General features: G+C 37.7%; 1 protein-coding gene across 5 annotated transcripts in view; it reads left to right on the top strand.

Annotated features, from left to right (window-relative positions):
* Positions 1–7,191: 7,191 nt before the first annotated feature.
* The window catches only part of robo3 (roundabout, axon guidance receptor, homolog 3 (Drosophila)), a 204,523-nt gene continuing 193,311 nt past the window's right edge, over positions 7,192–18,403 (top strand). For all 5 annotated transcript variants that reach the window (XM_061963271.2, XM_061963268.2, XM_061963267.2 and 2 more), the window contains exon 1: positions 7,192–7,637. In XM_061963271.2, the coding sequence (XP_061819255.1) occupies positions 7,574–7,637 (64 nt within the window). In that variant the 5' untranslated portion in view covers positions 7,192–7,573. The remainder of the gene's footprint in view (positions 7,638–18,403) is intronic.

The following is an 18,403-nucleotide window of genomic DNA, read 5'->3' as shown; positions in this document are numbered from 1 at the left end:
CTTTTTTGAAACATGTTGCAGGCATCAAATTCCAAATGAGCTAATATTTGCAAAAAATAACAAAGTTTTCCAGTTTGATCATTAAGTGTCTTGTCTTTGCAGTCTATTCAATTGAATATAGGTTGAAAAGGATTTGCAAATCATTGTATTCTGTTTTTATTTACCATTTACACAACGTGCCAACTTCACTGGTTTTGGGTGCTGTATATTTCTAATTGGGTCCAAGCCTGACCATGGTAAACATATTTTCACAATATTGGATTATTATTAAAACATTGAATATTTTCATAGTTATAGCATAATAAAATGTCTACAACAATATTGTATGTTTTTAACATAATTATGCCCCTCTAAACACAAAATAACATCAATATATGAGTGTTCTACTGTAGATTACAGTAGTCACTGGCAGCTCGGAGGATCCTCCAAGCGTCATTGTCATGGCAGGCGCTCGGCCACTATGTGGAAATACTTCATCACATCCTGGGTACCGTAATTCCTCTGAATTAGAACTGAGCTTCCATGTGAAAAAACCACAGGTGTGTGTTATTCTGCAAAAAACTTGACACCTGACAGTCACTGTTGCGATCATTAGCCATCTTGTTAGCATTGCGTGTTCTGCGTTGTCGTTCCACATTCCCCAAGTCAAAGCTGTGTCATTGATGTCGAAGACGAAGTGCATCTCCACTTCACACTGCGCCGACTGCTGTTGATACTGCAGCTCAGAGCTGATAGTATTCTTGTTAGCATTAATGACACTCTGAGTCACACTGAGTTCAGTATGTCTCGCTGTTGTTTTTTAATATCGCTGGCTTCAAAGGTTTACCAATGTGGAGATGTGTTATTGATGAGGCAGGAGTTGAAGATGAATTCCATCAAAAAGTTGTTCTGCCGAAAGTTGGTCAACTTAATTGTCGTAGTGAAGATACATACGCCAATATCAGCCTGTAGTGTGTTGTTGTTAGCATTGTTCACCTTTAACCCTGAAACGAAAGCCCTGCTTTATCGAGCGACACAACATAATCATGCATACAAGACATAAAAAAATCTTAATTCAACATTTAATTTAGGTTAAAAAAAAAAGTAGAATATGCTGTTTCGAAAAAATTACGTGGTACAGCTACAATATTTGAAGCGCGCTGTAGCGAGGGACAACTTCTACATTTCCAACCGGTTCCAATCATTCCAACGCCTAAACATTCAGCTCATTTCAAACATTTTGATTAACAATTTTCCAAAGGCCAAAAATCCAGATTTTTGCCAAAATCTCATATTTTTCGTAAAACTATTTTTTTCTTTCATTTTGCCAATTCTTATTAATTCCACATTCTCAACCATTTCTAAGTCTTTTGACGCCCAAACATTTTTCAAATCCCAAAAATCCAGACTTTTACTGAAATGCCATACTTTACATAAAACACATTTCCTTTGACCTTGCAGATTCTTATGACTTCCACCAAACCGATTCAAACCATTCGAACGTCAAAACATCCAGCTCTAGTTAAACATGTGTACAAACAATTTTCCACATGCCTGAAATTTCAAGTTTTCAAAAATCTCCACATTTTCCATCCTATTATTTTTTTATTTGATCCTGTAAAGGAATTCATTAATTTCTCCATAGGGATCAACAAAGTATCTATCTAATATATATATATATATATATATATATATATATATATATATATATATATATATATATATATATATATATATATATATATATATATATATATATATATATATATATATATATATATATATAATGTCTAATACCTATACTACTCAGTGGCCTTGTGGTTAGAGTGTCCGCCCTGAGATCGGTAGGTCGTGAGTTCAAACCGCGTTTGAGTCATACCAAAGACTATAAAAATGGGACCCATTACCTCCCTGCTTGACACTCAGAATCAATGGAATTGGGGGTTAAATCACCAAAAATGATTTTTGGGCCACCACTGCTGCTCACTGCTCCCCTCACCTCCCAGGGGGTGAGAGTGATGGGTCAAATGCAGAGAATAATTTCACCACACCTAGTGTGTGTGTGTGACAATCATGGGTACTTTACTTGTACATCTCCTAACTGATTCAAATCATTCCAACATCAAAACATTCAACTCATTCCAAACATTTGGTTTAAGAATTTGACCCATCCCAAACATCCAGACTTTTTCCAAAATCCTAATTTTTTTGTAAAAAATAAAATGCTAACCTTGCAAATTTTTACTACTTTTACATTCCCAACTCACTCAAACCATTCCAACCTCGCCTCAGTCAAAACATTAAAAACTAACAATTCTCCACTAAAATTTCCACTTTTGCAGAAACTCCACATTTTCCATCACACTGTAGAATTCATACTACTCCCACATTTACAAATAATTCAAACTTGTCCAATGTCAAAACATGTTGCTTATTCTAAACACTTAAACTAACACATTTTCACATGCCTAAAATTCCCACTTTTCAAATAAACTCCACATTTTCCATCTTGAGAATTGTTACTAATACCACATTTCTCCTGACCCATATCATTCTTACGTCAATACCTTCAGCTCGTTCAAAAATATTCAGGGCTTACTATTTTCCATAACCCTAAAATTCCCCCTTCTCCTGAAATTACAAATCATCACTTATACAAATTACTTTAGATTTTGAGAATTCTTAGAACAAGAAATACAAATTTCTCAACCAATTCAAACCATTCCAAGGTCACAACTTTTCGATAATTCAAAAATATCCCCTTTTTGTTTTTGAGGAATTTTTGCTATTTACACATTTCTTAACTAACTCAAACCATTCTAATGTCCCAACCTTGCGTTATTTCAAATAGATCCTGGCTCCCTATGTTTCATATCCCTCAAATTCCCACATTTCCTGAAATTCCAAATTCTCTGTTATACAAATTCCCTTTGATTTTAAGAGTTCTTACTACAGCCACAACCTTTAGTTAGTTTAATTTCAGCTTCAAAACAATCAGTCTAACAATTTTTCACATTGCAAAAATTTACAGTTGTCCTGTTCTTCCACACTTTCCATGCAACATTTCAGTTCACCTTTAGCTTTTCATCACTGAAAAGTAATTTCTACATAGATGGCTTTTTGTTAGTCTTCCTCCAATATGGCGTCATGATAAACTTATTCATGTAACACTCGAGTCTCCCATCTTCCGATTCGTTTCTATAAATGTCAAGAGCTGGGTGTTTACTCGGTCTGTGTGACCCCTCATATTTACTTACCTCCACAGCACTCTAATCCAATCTCTCTATTGCAGAACTGTGACTTGTTACGTCAGGTCTCATTGGCAGCAGTTTGCAATATCTCTTGACGCATATTGCTTTTCTCTTTCCATTAATGCTTGTGCTCAGATAAATAGTGACATTTTGTGCCCGTGTGTGTTTGTGTCTCTGAGTGCTGGCCATTTCCTTTGCGTGATTTGTATACGTAACACCTTAGTCGGCTCGATCAAAGGTCTTCCACATGCAAGACACATTTGCATTCTTACCAGCATCATTTATACTTCTCGTTTGATGACAGCTTGAAGATAAACATTGACATTTGTTTAGGATGAAAAGGTCTGACTTCAATTTAAAAAAAGGGGCCATCGCTAAATGGAAGTGGATAGTAAGAAAATCCGTACGATTATAAAACACATTTCTTCACATGCCTTCAAACACAATTGATTTTTGGTATTTCAGTACAGGTTGATAAAACATAGTTACATACAAGCATGACATATACAATTGATATGGCTGAATCATTACATGATGGTGATAAGATAACTGTGTCTTATTGTCTAGAGAAGGGGATGCATAAGAAAAAAAATCAAAGGACCATTTTGCTATTTCTAACATTTTCTAAAAAGACAAAAACTGATCCAACATAGATATGCTTATAAATCCAATATAAAACAGTTTACATTGTGTTGCAGGTGTTTCAGAGTATTTTTATTATTATCATCGTGATTTAATAAACATAGAAAAGAAGGGCTTTCATTGTTACTATATGCATGTACAGTACAATGAGATTAAAGGCAGCTCTTTCTCTGGAGCAGACATGCGATCGATAAGAGACTTAGGTTTTCAAATAAGAAAAAAATAATACAATCAAAATAGTGCAATTAAAAAGAGACATTGAACTAGGAATAACAAAGGTAAATGTTTCTGATTATATATATATGTGGGGGTGGGGGTATGGCAGTGTGGGTTATTGCACATTTAGTAGATAGGCTCGGGAAAATTATGATACACAGCACGTTGTACAGACATTGCAGAGTAATCAAAGGGACTGTTAGTAAGTAATATTCGTTTGAACAACGATTCGATTTGAATCATAATTTGAGGTTGCTGATACGACTCAGGGATGATACTAGTTTATTTAGAACATTAACTTCCGAAATGAATCAGTGAGTTGAAATCGATTAGGTAACTTTTTAGCAAAAAAAAAATTCAAGCACTGTGACTATGAAATAAATATTCTGCATACTGGTCACTGCACGTGAAGTTTCCTATATTCTTGTCATTTCATGTAAGGGAATAATGTATAAATGAATTATGGTTACAAACAAGCAAGTAAACAACAATCCATGGCCAATGCATTCACATCTTAGTTCAATAAAGTGCAACCAACATTTTAAGTTTAATTAATAAGAGCACAAATGGGCAAACCTTTTGGCTCGGGGGCCAAATTGGCTTTTGAAATTTGACAGACTGGCCGGGCGAGCACGCATATCATATCTGTTGGAACTAAGAGTAGGCTTCTCAAAAATGGGTAATTTTAATCATAATACATCTATTTTCAACACTATCATATCAGAAAATCAAAGAAACATACAGATGGTATTAAAGGGTAAACACTCACATTCTCTTTAAGTGGGAGCAGTGTGGTTAATCACTCTTTTTTGCCAGTGCGTCGAAGTCCAGTATCAATTTTGTTGTGGCAATTATCAAAACAGATCTTTGCTCAATTCTGTTTTAATATTTGGCGGGCCAGATTAAAGAGACTAACAGGCCGGATGTGGCCCTCAGGCTGTAGTTTGCCCACCCCTGAATAAGTGGAAACTTTTTCTGCTCTCAAGACATTTTTAATAAAATACATTAACTAACATTTTAACGGTAGATTTACCTGCGGTCTTTGCTGTTGTTTTTCAATTTAAAAATCATAAAATATTAATATAAAAAAAAAAGTGCAACCAACATCTCTTTAGGTTGAATTAACAGTAGATTTACCTGAGAAATTAAGCGCAACCAAATCTTTTCAGGTTAAATTAGGAGTGGTTGACCTGCTACTACTCTCATTTTAATAAACAGCTATAGTCGCCAATAAAAAGACAGAACAAATGCCACAACACAACAACATAAAGCCAAAACATAACAATAAGAAGACGCAACAGAGTTTCGCCAATGGACAAAGTGGCTGAGGAGGAAAGTTGAAAACTGTGTAATGAATGAAATGAAGTGAAGTGTGTCAATATCTAATGTCAATATGCTAAGAAGTCATGTATAAAACAGCTTTTTAATAATGAACAAATGTATAATAATTTTAATCTGTAGCATCTTTCTTGCAGTTTTGCTCTTTCTTCCTTTTGCTGTTGTAGTAGTGATCCTATTAAATCCTATTTTTAGAACCTGCCATGAGCCAATAAAAACAAGCTGGGGTCCTGAAATGGCTCCTGAGCTGCACTTTTGATACAAGGAATGTGAATCCTACGACTCCTGATTTGATTCAATTCCGATTCTTGGGGAGGTAATTCAACTCACAATCGGTTCTTGATTCAAAATTATTCTCGCAATATATTATTTGGTATGAAAATAATAATACAGCTTTTTCAAGACAGGTTACATGTTACTAAAGCTCCTCTTGGCTGCTGACGTGTACGCGCAGCGAGTAAGCGTAGAAATGGCCTGAAAACATCTATCAAAATGTTTTTCTTTATTGCAATGGTTAAAAAAAATTATACAATGTCTATTCCTCAAACATTGCTTCTTCTTATTTTAAGAAATTAACAATATTTACAATGAATGTAATATATTAGAAAATAAAGAAAGAAACAAGTAAATAAAGAGAGAACTACAATACAATTATTATAATAAATCCCCCCCAAAATATCAATATCTACATACAATTGTAAAGCATATCATATATATATATATATATATATATATATATATATATATATATATATATATATATATATATATATACACATATACGTTAGGTCAGGGGCAGCACGGTGGAAGAGGGGTTAGTGCATCTGCCTCACAATACGAAGGTCCTGAGTAGTCGTGAGTTCAATCCCTCGGGATCTTTCTGTGTGGAGTTTGCATGTTCTCCCCGTGACTGCGTGGGTTCCCTCCGGGTACTCCGGCTTCCTCCCACCTCCAAAAACATGCACCTGGGGATAGGTTGATTGGCAACACTAAATTGACCCTAGTGTGTGAATGTGAGTGTGAATGTTGTCTGTCTATCTGTGTTGGCCCTGCGATGAGGTGGCGACTTGTCCAGGGTGTACCCCGCCTTCCGCCCGATTGTAGCTGAGATTGGCTCCAGCGCCCCCCGCGACCCCAAAGGGATTAAGCGGTAGAAAATGGATGGATGGATGGACGTTAGGTCAGGAAAAAACACAGGGGCTATTTCATCCCAGTATTGAGCACTGTATAAAGTATAAACCTCGTATATATATATATATATATATATATATATATATATATATATATATATATATATATATATATATATACCCACCCTTGATGTTTTTTTTTTCTTTTAAAGAGAACAACAGTATGGGAAAATATTTTAATTATTTCGAAACAAACAATAGGTTGTATTTAAAGCCTTTGTTAAAACAATTATATTTCTGTTAAATTACACTGACTGGCAGTGCATGATACATGTACTAGTTGTACAATCAGAGTTGGTTGCCGGAAGTAACGCCAGGTGAAGGGGGTTCCTTCAAAATAAAATAATATTTGTCACGCGCTGGGAAACAAATCATAACAATATTTCAAGTGCTGTATAGGTTACGACAAGCATCTTGATAAAAAAAACTGTTTTGTGGTACATGTTCTCACCGAAATCAAATAAAAGGGGGGAAATCCCTCGTTTGCTTGGCATTCATTCTGAAAAGATTGCAGGAAGCAGTTTACTTAATCACGCTTGACTGTTGCGTGAACTGGTCTTGCGTTTTGAGGCTCGTAGTAAGTCAGTCAGTGCCGTTGCAAACTGAGACGGAAGGAATGTAGAGAGACAAGATGCTGTGTTTTTAAACGGCGTTTCGTCTCAACCCGGGGATTCAATGTACTGTTGCCGTGACCGTTTATGTTTTGCCAACAAGCGACAAAAGGGTTATCCGGCGACCGACCGACGGCTGTCTGCAGCCCGCAGCCGCCCGTCCTGTCATCACCTGCGGTCTGCTTTTCACGCACCGTCCGCTGGATTACATGGAGATCTGCAGAAGGTTGAAAAAGTTATCTCGGGCTGTCTCAACTCTGATTTAACGTGAACATCCAAGCTTGTGAGCTGTGTGTGGAGTTTCAGACTGTTTATGGAGAACTCCCTCACCTTCCAATGAAATATAATGGAGTATCCCCCGACTCTGCCTTTCCTACTGGTTGTATTTGCACTGCAGAGTTTGGCATATGGTAAGTTTTTAATGTTGCCTTCATTTGAGTGATGTTTGCACAGATGGAGCCTTGCAAGCAACAGCTCCCAAACAAGGTCTGAGATAGTCCCCAGAGCTTGAGGAGAAATGAGAACATTTAATCAATCAGTCAATGTCAGTGACAGGTTTTCTCTTAAATACAAGATAACTAAACATTAATGTTTCATAACATATATGCCAACTGATGGACCTGGAACAAGTTAAGTGCCAGTTGCATGGTCCAAGAAAAAGCCAAACATTTACTAAGTCATTCACATAAGTCATTTAAACCATCAAAATATTATTAGCCCATGTGTCCAAACTTTTATACATTTTGAACATTAAAGATGCCAAAATATAAGATAGCTGAACAAAACCTTCACATTGTTTAGCTTGGTGTTGTATGATATGCAGTGTAACCATGAGACCTGCCCAAGGGACTGAATTCAGACCAGCATCTACTCCCTATGGAAATCTGACTTTGTTGGGTTTTGGGCTTGCTCATTTATCCATATTATTGGGCCCATCATGTGATGACATATACCCTGCACAAGTGTGCAGCTGTGTTCAAACAGACACAACAACATACACAATATTCCACCTGAGGTTTTTTTTTCAGATTATGAAATTGCATTGGTTGGTCTACATTTGCGTACACCACACTTATCTCACATTGTTGACATTGCACTTACATAAGCCGTTTGTGTGGATTTTTCTAAGCAATAGGCTGATGTATAAATACTGAATACATAATACTTTAAGCTCTTTAATGCCTTTTTGCTGTGTTTTTATTTTGCTTTACAAAATAAAAACGATATAGACGATACACGATATAAATAGATTTTTTAATCCATCGTCATATCGTGGTAATGCATGTTAATGACACATTTTAGCTGTGTTCTGCAAATTTAACAGCGACAAGCTACAACGTACACATCCTCAATGCAATGTAGTTTAACCGCAGTGGAACGCGACTATTTTCCCTGCACAGTGTGAAGCTGCTTCTAAGTCACTAATCCTCACCTCCATGGTGGCAAATAAACTATGTTTCCAAAAAGTATCATTATCGCTAGAGGACAATGAATAGCTAACCATGCAACACTACATACACACTGTAGGGGTTATACAAAAAGCCATGCTAACCGCTAAGTTAGAGCTATTTAATGTAAACAGATGCGGGCCAATCAATTCAAATATCGACAGTAATGACACTATGTGTAGTATCGGTAAATGGTTGGTAGTATAGTGATTAGATCGAATTGCTCTGGCTACTTAAGAGCCATATGATTTTCATTTGAGTGTTTGGATATGTGTATCATCTATGGTTTTAATTTGTAAAGGTTTTAGAGTGTTTTTAATGATAAAGTCAAAACAACTGTTAAACGTCCGGTTTAAGTGATGTCACTTCCTGTTGTAGACACCTGTGTGTCATATTCTTCTGCGTATATACTTATCACAACCTGTAGGTTCAATTTACAGAATTGAATATCTTAGTTGCTCAGACAGCATTGTGTTTATAGATGTGGTATCATGTTTCTTAATGGGGAAAGACGTTCATGTGTCTTGTATTCATTTGAGCTAGCCAGCCAGCCATTGGCACACTCACTTGCTTCTCCAGTAAATGATTAGTATCACAGATCTGTCTGTTAATCAAAGTTCGCTTATCAGTCACTGTTTTACGATCATTTTCTTTTAAAACCGTAATATTAATTGTAGGGAGTTTCACCGTAGTTTATCATTAATACTGGTAATCGTTACATCTCTACACTGTTAAAAATTAAATCAACACCTGTAAATCCATCCATTCATCCATTTTCTACCGCTTGTCCCTTTTTGGGGCCGCGGGGGGTGCTGGAGCCTATCTCAGCTGCATTCAGGCGGAAGGCGGGGTACACCCTGGACAAGTCGCCACCTCATCACAGGGCCAACACAGATAGACAGACAACATTCACGCTCACATTCACACACTAGGGCCAATTTAGTGTTGCCAATCAACCTATCCCCAGGTGCATGTCTTTGGAGGTGGGAGGAACCCGGAGTACCCGGAGGGAACCCACGCAGTCACAGGGAGAACATGCAAACTCCACACAGAAAGATCCCGAGCCCGGAATCAGTGACGTGCGGTCACTAGAGGCATCATGGAAAGAAAAAAAATGTAAAACGAAAACAAATTAATTAAATTGTTATATGTATTCAGTGATTATACTATAAAGTTATTTTCCATTTAACTTCACCAGTTTTCGATTATTTTTATTCAAACTCGCTGAATTTTCACATTTGCCGTTCAAATACTGAGAAGAGACTGTGTGGTGATCAGCAGCCAGTTGAGGCACGTCACTGAGTTGTGCCTCAACATGGATTGCGCAATGACTCTGCTAACTGCTGGCCTGCTGTGCAGTGAGACCGTATTGCTATATGAACTATATTATACATTTCCATAGTTTAGTTAGCTGAGGTATATAATGTACAGTGTATTTTGTCAACAACTGTATGTGTGTAAAGTATTTCTTGTGCTGAGCAATCATAAAACTGCTGCGAAGTCGCACTGTGTGAGGCTCGCAGTAATCCCGCCTCCTGGTGCCGGTTAATGCACCCCCGCACAGAATGGACGGGAGCGCCACACCAACCAAAGCCCACACCCAAACCCTCCGCGTGCAAGACCGAATCCACCCAAAAAAAGTTACTTAACAAGAAGCCAAAAAGTGCAAAAACAACAATGCTCGCGCCGGAGGAGCCGCGAACGACTGCAGGGACACAACATTAGGTACACCTGCAGACTGCAGCACGGATTTCATATTTCATTCATTCACAACTCCTCCAACACGAACACCACTGTTCCCGCACTTATAAGTAAAGGTAAGACCATAATAATGTTTTTTAATTAAATGTGCTTTTTTGTGTGCTACAGTTTGTATGTGTAAAGTTAAAGTTAAGTTAAAGTACCAATGATTGTCACACACACACTAGGTGTGGTGAAATTTGTCCTCTGCATTTGACCCATCCCTTGATTACCCCCTGGGAGGTGAGGGGAGCAGTGGGCAGCAGCGGCGCCGCGCCCGGGAATCATTTTTGGTGATTTAACCCCCAATTCCAACCCTTGATGCTGAGTGTCAAGCAGGGAAGAATGCTGGTATGAGCTTTTAAACACAACCCGTTAACTGCTGCCAATCAAATGGTGAATAAGATACTCTTTAGGGTTCATATGTTTGTAAATCTGACTGTGATGAAGTCAGTGCCTCACCAGCCATCAACCTCACCGCATGTCACTGCCCGGAATTGAACTCAGGACTACTCAGGACCTTTGTATTGTGAGGCACATGCACTAATGCCTGTGCCACCTGTAAATCAATAGAATAACAATTATTAATTGTCATTGTCGAGAAAATAAGTACCATCAATACAAAGGAATTGGTTTGCATTGAAAAAACAACATAAAAAACAATGAATTAATTACTTGTTAAATACGGTTTAAATACATTAAAAAATATCACACATTTTTTATGACACAAGTCAAAAAGCTCACTTTTTTACCCGTACAGGTATAAATGCTGAAGGTGGAATTTTGTAAAATCTTTACACTGGTCTGAATTTTTCATAAGCTCTGTTTTGAAGGACAAAAGTAGGGCTGCAGCTATCGATTATTTTAGTAATCGTGTAATCTATCGATTATTGTTTGAGTAGTCAAGTAACAAGATAAAACACACTTTACAGCCTTAAAGTGTATTTTGGAGCAAATACTTGAAATAGAGAAAATTATTTTCTGCTTGCCACTTTTAACAAACATGTGCGTTAATAAAAATATATTTTTTTAAAGTTGTCCGTCACACACCGCTCTCATGTGCGCTCTATTGCAGCGGCTGTGTGGAAACTATGTCCTTGTATTAAAGTTCCTGGCACTCAGAATTGATTTTTTTTTTAATTTATACTCACTAAACAATTAGCAATTAATCAAAGCTTTTTCTAATCCATCCATCCATCCATCCATTTTCTACCGCTTATTCCCTTCGGGGTCGCGGGGGGCGCTGGAGCCTATCTCAGCTACAATGCGGCGGAAGGCGGGGTACACCCTGGACAAGTCGCCGCTTCATCACAGCTTTTTCTAATCCACTTAATTGATTTAATAGATTAATCGTTGCAGCTCTAGACAAAAGCGTACGTTTACCTGCGAAAGGAAAGCTAAATTGGAAAAAGAATAATGCTTTTTTAAAATATTAACATTCGTGTGGACATAGTCACAGTTTGTGACAGCATTGTCTACATTAAACAAGGTTGTACACACTGACTATGGGACCAGAACGTATGAAGCCGACATCTGTGAATGTGCTCCTTCAGTGGCTCCAGATGCTCCTGTGAAACTACAAAGCCTGCCTTTAAGCAACTAATTTTCACTTAAGCAAAATAGCCTCTATTTTTTCTAACGTCCTTATGCTATTCACAATGCAATATGAATTGAATTGATAGATATCTTCAGTACTGTAGTGGTTCATGTAGTTGACTCTGATGCAGCTGACATGGGGTTGATTGCCCCCTTCACAGTGACCCTGCGAATGACTGTTTACCAGTGAAAGGTGTCTACCTTTTGCCTTAGTAAGCTGAGAAAGGCTGCACCATGCTGTGAGCTTAAACAGGGTAGGCATTATCAAAAATGGATGAAAACATCCATCCATCCATTTTCTACCACTTATTCCCTTCGGGGTTGCGGGGGGCACTGGAGCCTATCTCAGATTGTATAGTTACAGTATAGAAGTCTTTATAACATTTATACCATTGCTTTATCACATCAGACGGCTCTTCCCCCCTCATGTGGAGCCTGAGACTTCTTTCAGCAGTTTGTTTGTCCAGTAAGGTGACACTGAAGTCAATCGCAGGATTGTCAGTCATCTCTGTCACCATCAGTCAACATGGTGGTATCTGGCAGCTCTCCCCAACAGCCGTTGATGTACTTACTGTGTTTGCCATGCTCTTCACTGAGGTAACTGTGGTGCTTCTTCCTCTTTGTGTCACGGATCTCCCCGGAAAAGCCAGCAACCAAATCAAATAAGCTGACACCAAATCCCAGTATAAACACTATAATTGTGTACTTTAAAGAAAGTGTTTTGGAGCGTAATGTAGTCTGATTAACCTTTAGGCATAACGACGGCATACCGACTGAGCTCGGAAACAATAGCCAATGAACTGCTTAAAAATAGTAAGAGCTTGCGTAGTTTAGGCAAATTACATGCAACCTAATGATTGACACATTGACAATGACTATGACATGACAATGCCAATGATGTGTGGTCTTTTGTGGTTTGGGTCAACATTGCGCCTTTTGAAAGTCCTTTTAAGACAAGAATCAGTGTCAGTAAGCCATGGAAATAGTGAAAACTTTGGCCCAACATGACTAAGGGTCTCCAAATGGTGTGTAAAAAAACTCCTTATTGTGTAGTTCATCCATCCATCCATCCATTTTCTACCGCTTGTCCCTTCCGGGGTCATGGGGGGTGCTGGAGCTTATCCCAGCTGCATTTGGGCGGAAGGCGAGGTCCACTCTGGACAAGTCGTCGCCTCATGACAGGGCCAACACAGATAGACAGACAACATTCCCATTCACATTCACACACTAGGGCCAAGAATTGGAATTGAATCAAATTGTGAGTTGTTGTCAGATTCCCATCACTAAAATTAGGTAAGGAATTAAGCTTTATTGTGTTTTCTACTCTAAACTAGTTTTGTGGAGGCACTTAAAAAACTATATAAATATAATACCTTTCTGTGTACTCCTATTTGTTCTCAGTAGCATCTGGACATATTCTGACTGTTGTGGAGACAAAACTACAGTAGCTTTTAAGCTTACAAAAGAGCCCAATGCCCTGCTAGTACCGGTACTCCAAATGGTTTGAACAAAAACAACTTCATATTTACTTTTTTTAAGCGTTTTAGCCCCCCCAAAAAATCCTGGAATCTAAAAGTATTTAACAAACACTCCCATTGTTAAGAAGCTTTCTTTACTTTTGTCGTTCACTGTGACATACAGTGGACACACTGGACAGACTGAATAGGTTTATAGATTGGCCAAGGACAGGATTGGCAGGATTTATATATATATATATATATATATATATATATATATATATATATATATATATATATATATATATATATATACGTATATATATATATATATATATATATATATATATATATATATATATATATATGTATGTATGTATGTATGTATGTATGTATGTATGTGTATGTATGCTTAAAATGATCAAAATACGTAAATATTACATGTTATGAATGTAATGTTTCTACATTACATATATACTCACAGCATGTATATAAAACCTTAATGAAGATGTTTGGATGTGTTTTAGAGTGTTTTATTGGCGGAATAGAGCGACTCTCATCGGCTTCAGTGTAAGCAACCTATTTACTAGTTAGAATGCATTAAAAAAAGTTCCTCTTTAAAAGCAGATGGCTAAATTACAGCCACTAAATAGGTGTATGCTTCATTGATTGATTGATTGATTGAAAATGTTATTAGTAGATTGCACAGTACAGTACATATTCCATACAATTGACCACTAAATGGTAACACCCGAATAAGTTTTTCAACTTGTTTAAGTCGGGGTCCACGTAAATCAATACATGGTATTCGTAATCCGATTAGTCGACTAATCACTATGTTAATCAATAAATAGTCTACCATCAAAATAGTGGTTATTGTAGCACTATTCTTGATTCGATGCAGACAAATATTTTGTCTAAAATTAGTTAATACACCTGCGATGGGGTGGCGACTTGTCCAGGGTGTACCCCGCCTTCCGCCCGAATATAGCTGGGATAGGCTCCAGCATCCCCGCGACTCCAAAAGGGACAAGCGGTAGAAAATGGATGGATGGATAGTTAATATACTCTCATGCAAAAGGCCATGTTGATGTTGCATTCATGTGTATATGTATTTGCAAAAAAGTCAGTTGTGATGCCACTGTGTGGGAAGTTGGCATTCTGCAGTGTGAAGAGCAGCATTGGTGTCTAGTGTGACACAGTCCTGCCATTCCAGCTGTCCCTTTTACACAAATGTTGTCTTCTTCCACTGCCAGCTTTACAGCACAACAATTTGTCCTCTTTCTCGGTCATGCATGTTTAATTGAACGACGAGGAATAATAACGGCGTTGTAGTTGCATCTTTAACAAGCTGTGTAAAGTGGATGACTATCCTTGGTGGTTGGCTTATGGCCTCAGGTAAGATTTATGGCTACTTAGGGTTTGGGGTTTTTTTTGCATGGAAACAACACTTGTGAAATAGAAAATTGTTCCCTTTGGCAACATATGACAAGGAGAGACTTAAAATGCATGAATGGCACTTTTGGATAAAACAATTACATTTGGTACACATGAACGTGGTACTCACCCACAATACAAATTGGACTATTTTCATTCACATCTACGGCTCCTGCGATCGTTTTGACAAAGCACTATGGAAGTACTAAATATTTTTTTCAAGCCGATACAGATAACTTATTTATAGTATTTTCTTTTTTAGATTTATCTGTAGTTTTAGTACACCTGGAGGTAAGAAATACCTAAACAATGGTGGATTTGACAAACTGTACTGTACCTGTAGATTTGTCTTTGCAGAACAACATTTTAAGGTACAGGCCCCCAGGTCTTTCTTTGTGGCTAACTTTTGGCCAGCTTTTTTTATTTGGGCAGCGCAGGCATCTTCGTATCTTCATGTTGTTTGCGATACTTGCGTTTTAGGTGGCTGATAAGGTTTGATGTGTTGAAGCATGATGTTCGCCCCTCCCCGTCACAAAAACATTTGGTGCAAATAGCCCGACACTTCCGGTGAAACAGTGAAGATGTCCCACACTATCGACGCCATGTTTGTTTACAATAAACTCAGGGCGAGTTTACGACAGGCACAATGGCAAGTAAGAAAAACTTTGGAGTTCTCAACCTTTTTGATCTTGGGGCCCAATTTTCCAATTCAAATATTAACACTTTATTTTAATCGCATTCAATAATTATATCTAATCTACTTACAGTTTAAAACCTCTTCAAATTATATGAAATCATGTGTTAATCACAAAGATTATTATTTATTTAACACATAAACCGTAAGCTTAGGTCAAACTGATTATAAAAATAAGTACTAACCAAATATATTGCATAAGAAAGAACTACTGACGAAAAATACATTTATATACAATTGTGTTGTGTTAAAACTGATAAACTAAATTAGTAATGGATATGTTTCGTAACTAGGCTGTCAATACAATTTAAGTGTAAACGAAAGTACAGCTTCACCACTTTGTCATAATTTTTGCGCTAAAGAAACTCCTCTATGACTTTAGCGCCAGACTTCTTCTGTTTGTTTTATGTACTCATTACTGCCACAAGTGGTGGGAAATTGTGTTACAACTGAGTACTTCTGCGGCCTATACGGACCACAGCTGAGAAATAGATATTTTTTTTGGCGGCCCCCTCTAGAGAGCACTCGTGGCCCAACAATGGGCCCTGGTCCTATGGTTAAGAAAACATTGCCCTTTTGATTGATTGAGACTTTTATTAGTAGATTGCACTGTACAGTACATATTCCGTACAATTGACCACTAAATGGTAACACCCGAATACGTTTTTCAACTTGTTTTAAGTCGGGGTCCACTTAAATCAATTCATGGTACAAATAACTCATCTTCAGCACAGTATGGGTATTATGGCCTCACTGGAGCATTTATTTTAATTGGTTATCAGAGCTATTTTTTTAAATTATCGGATAAATCAGTATGACCTCATAATTCCTTATAATGGTATGATATTTATAGTGTATCCCTTCAAAGCACATAACACTTAAAACAAAAGGAAAGAAAGACACATCTAGATCATTTAATTTGTAATCTATTTGGAATAAATTAATCTGACCAATTTGGCAGACATACTGATATAGTATGCATTAGGAGTGTAACACAAACATTTCGGTTCGGTACATACCTCGGTTTAGAGGTCACGGATCGGTTCATTTTCGGTACAGTAAGAAAACAACAAAATATAAATTTTTTGGTTATTTATTTACCAAATTTTTAAACAATGGCTTTATCCTTTTAACATTGGGAACACTATAATAATTCTGCCCACGTTAATCAACATTAAACTGCTGCAAGTTGTTGCTCAGATTAAATAAAATGACAAAACTTTTCTTCTACATATAAAAAGTGCAACATTATACAGTTTCAAGTCAACTCATCATCCATCCATCCATTTTTCTACCGCATGTCCCTTTCGGGGTCGTGGAAGGTGCTGGAGCCTATCTCAGCTGCATTCAGGCTAGGGCTGAAACGACGCGTCGACGTAGTCGACGTCATCGGTTACGTAAATACGTCGACGCCGTTTTTGTGCTTCCACGCGTCGCATATTTATGTCACACTACCGTCATGGCGGAGCGCAAAGCAGACGATGCGAGCGGTGCGAGCGAGGGGAAAAAAGCACGCCAAAATTCGTCAAAAGTGTGGGAGTATTTCAATAAATGGCCTAAGAAGAAACGCTACTTTTACTCCGCTACTTTTATCTACATTCAGCTCGCTACTCGCTACTAATTTTTATCGATCTGTTAATGCACGCTTTGTTTGTTTTGGTCTGTCAGACAGACCTTCAAAGTGCCTGCCTTACTGGTGACGTTTCACTCCGTTCCACCAATCAGATGCAGTCACTGGTGACGTTGGACCAATCAAACAGAGCCAGGCGGTCACATGACCTGACTTAAACAAGTTGAAAAACGTATTGGGGTGTTGCCATTTAGTGGTCAATTGTACGGAATATGTACTGTATTGTGCAATCTACTAATAAAAGTTTCAATCAATCAATCAAAAGTGTGAAGGAAAAAAGACTACTTTTTATTTCAACCGTACATCCCGTCAAAAGCCTAAAGACTGACTGCACAGTTCCTGTCTTCACAATAAAAGTGCCGCTCCATCGCGCCGCGCTTTCAAAATAAGAGTCTCCGAAAGCCAGCGCAAACAAGCTAGCAAGCTACGGAGTTTGCCGCCAATTTATTTCTTGTAAAGTGTATAAAAACGAATATGGAAGATGGACAAATAAGATACCAAAAACCAACCACTTTCATGTGGTATTAGACAGAAAGGAGGAACTTTTTTTCTCCTCCATTTGAAAACGTGGACATTATAAGCAATACTGTCTGTTTACAATCAATGCAAGTCATCAGAATCAGGTAATAAACCAACTTATATTATGTATATTATATATGTACCGTATTTTCCGCACTATAAGGCGCACCGGATTATTAGCCGCACCTTCTATGAATTACATATTTCATAATTTTGTCCACCAATAAGCCGCCCCGGACTATAAGCCGCGCCTACGCTGCGCTAAAGTGAATGTCAAAAAAACGCTGCGCTAAAGGGAATGTCAAAAAAACAGTCAGATAGTTCAGTCAAACTTTAATAATATATTGAAAACCAGCGTTCTAACAACTCTGTCCCAAAATGTACGCAAATGTGCAATCACAAACATTCAAAATGGTGTAGAGCAATAGTAACATAATGTTGCTCGAACGTTAATGTCACAACACACAAAATAAACATAGCGCTCACCTTCTGAAGTTATTCTTCATTCGTAAATCCTTCGAATTCTTCGTCTTCGGTGTCCGAATTGAAAAGTTGCGCAAGCGTGGGATCCAAAATGGCCGGTTCCGTCTCGTAGAAGTCATCGGGAGTCAGTGTCGCTGTTGTTCTGTGAATCCTGCCTTCCGGAAAGCTCGGA

This window comes from Nerophis lumbriciformis, linkage group LG09 (genome assembly GCF_033978685.3).
Source record: "Nerophis lumbriciformis linkage group LG09, RoL_Nlum_v2.1, whole genome shotgun sequence".
Lineage (NCBI taxonomy): Eukaryota > Metazoa > Chordata > Actinopteri > Syngnathiformes > Syngnathidae > Nerophis > Nerophis lumbriciformis.
Note: the sequence above shows the minus strand (reverse complement) of the source record. Positions and strands in the feature narration are given on the sequence as shown.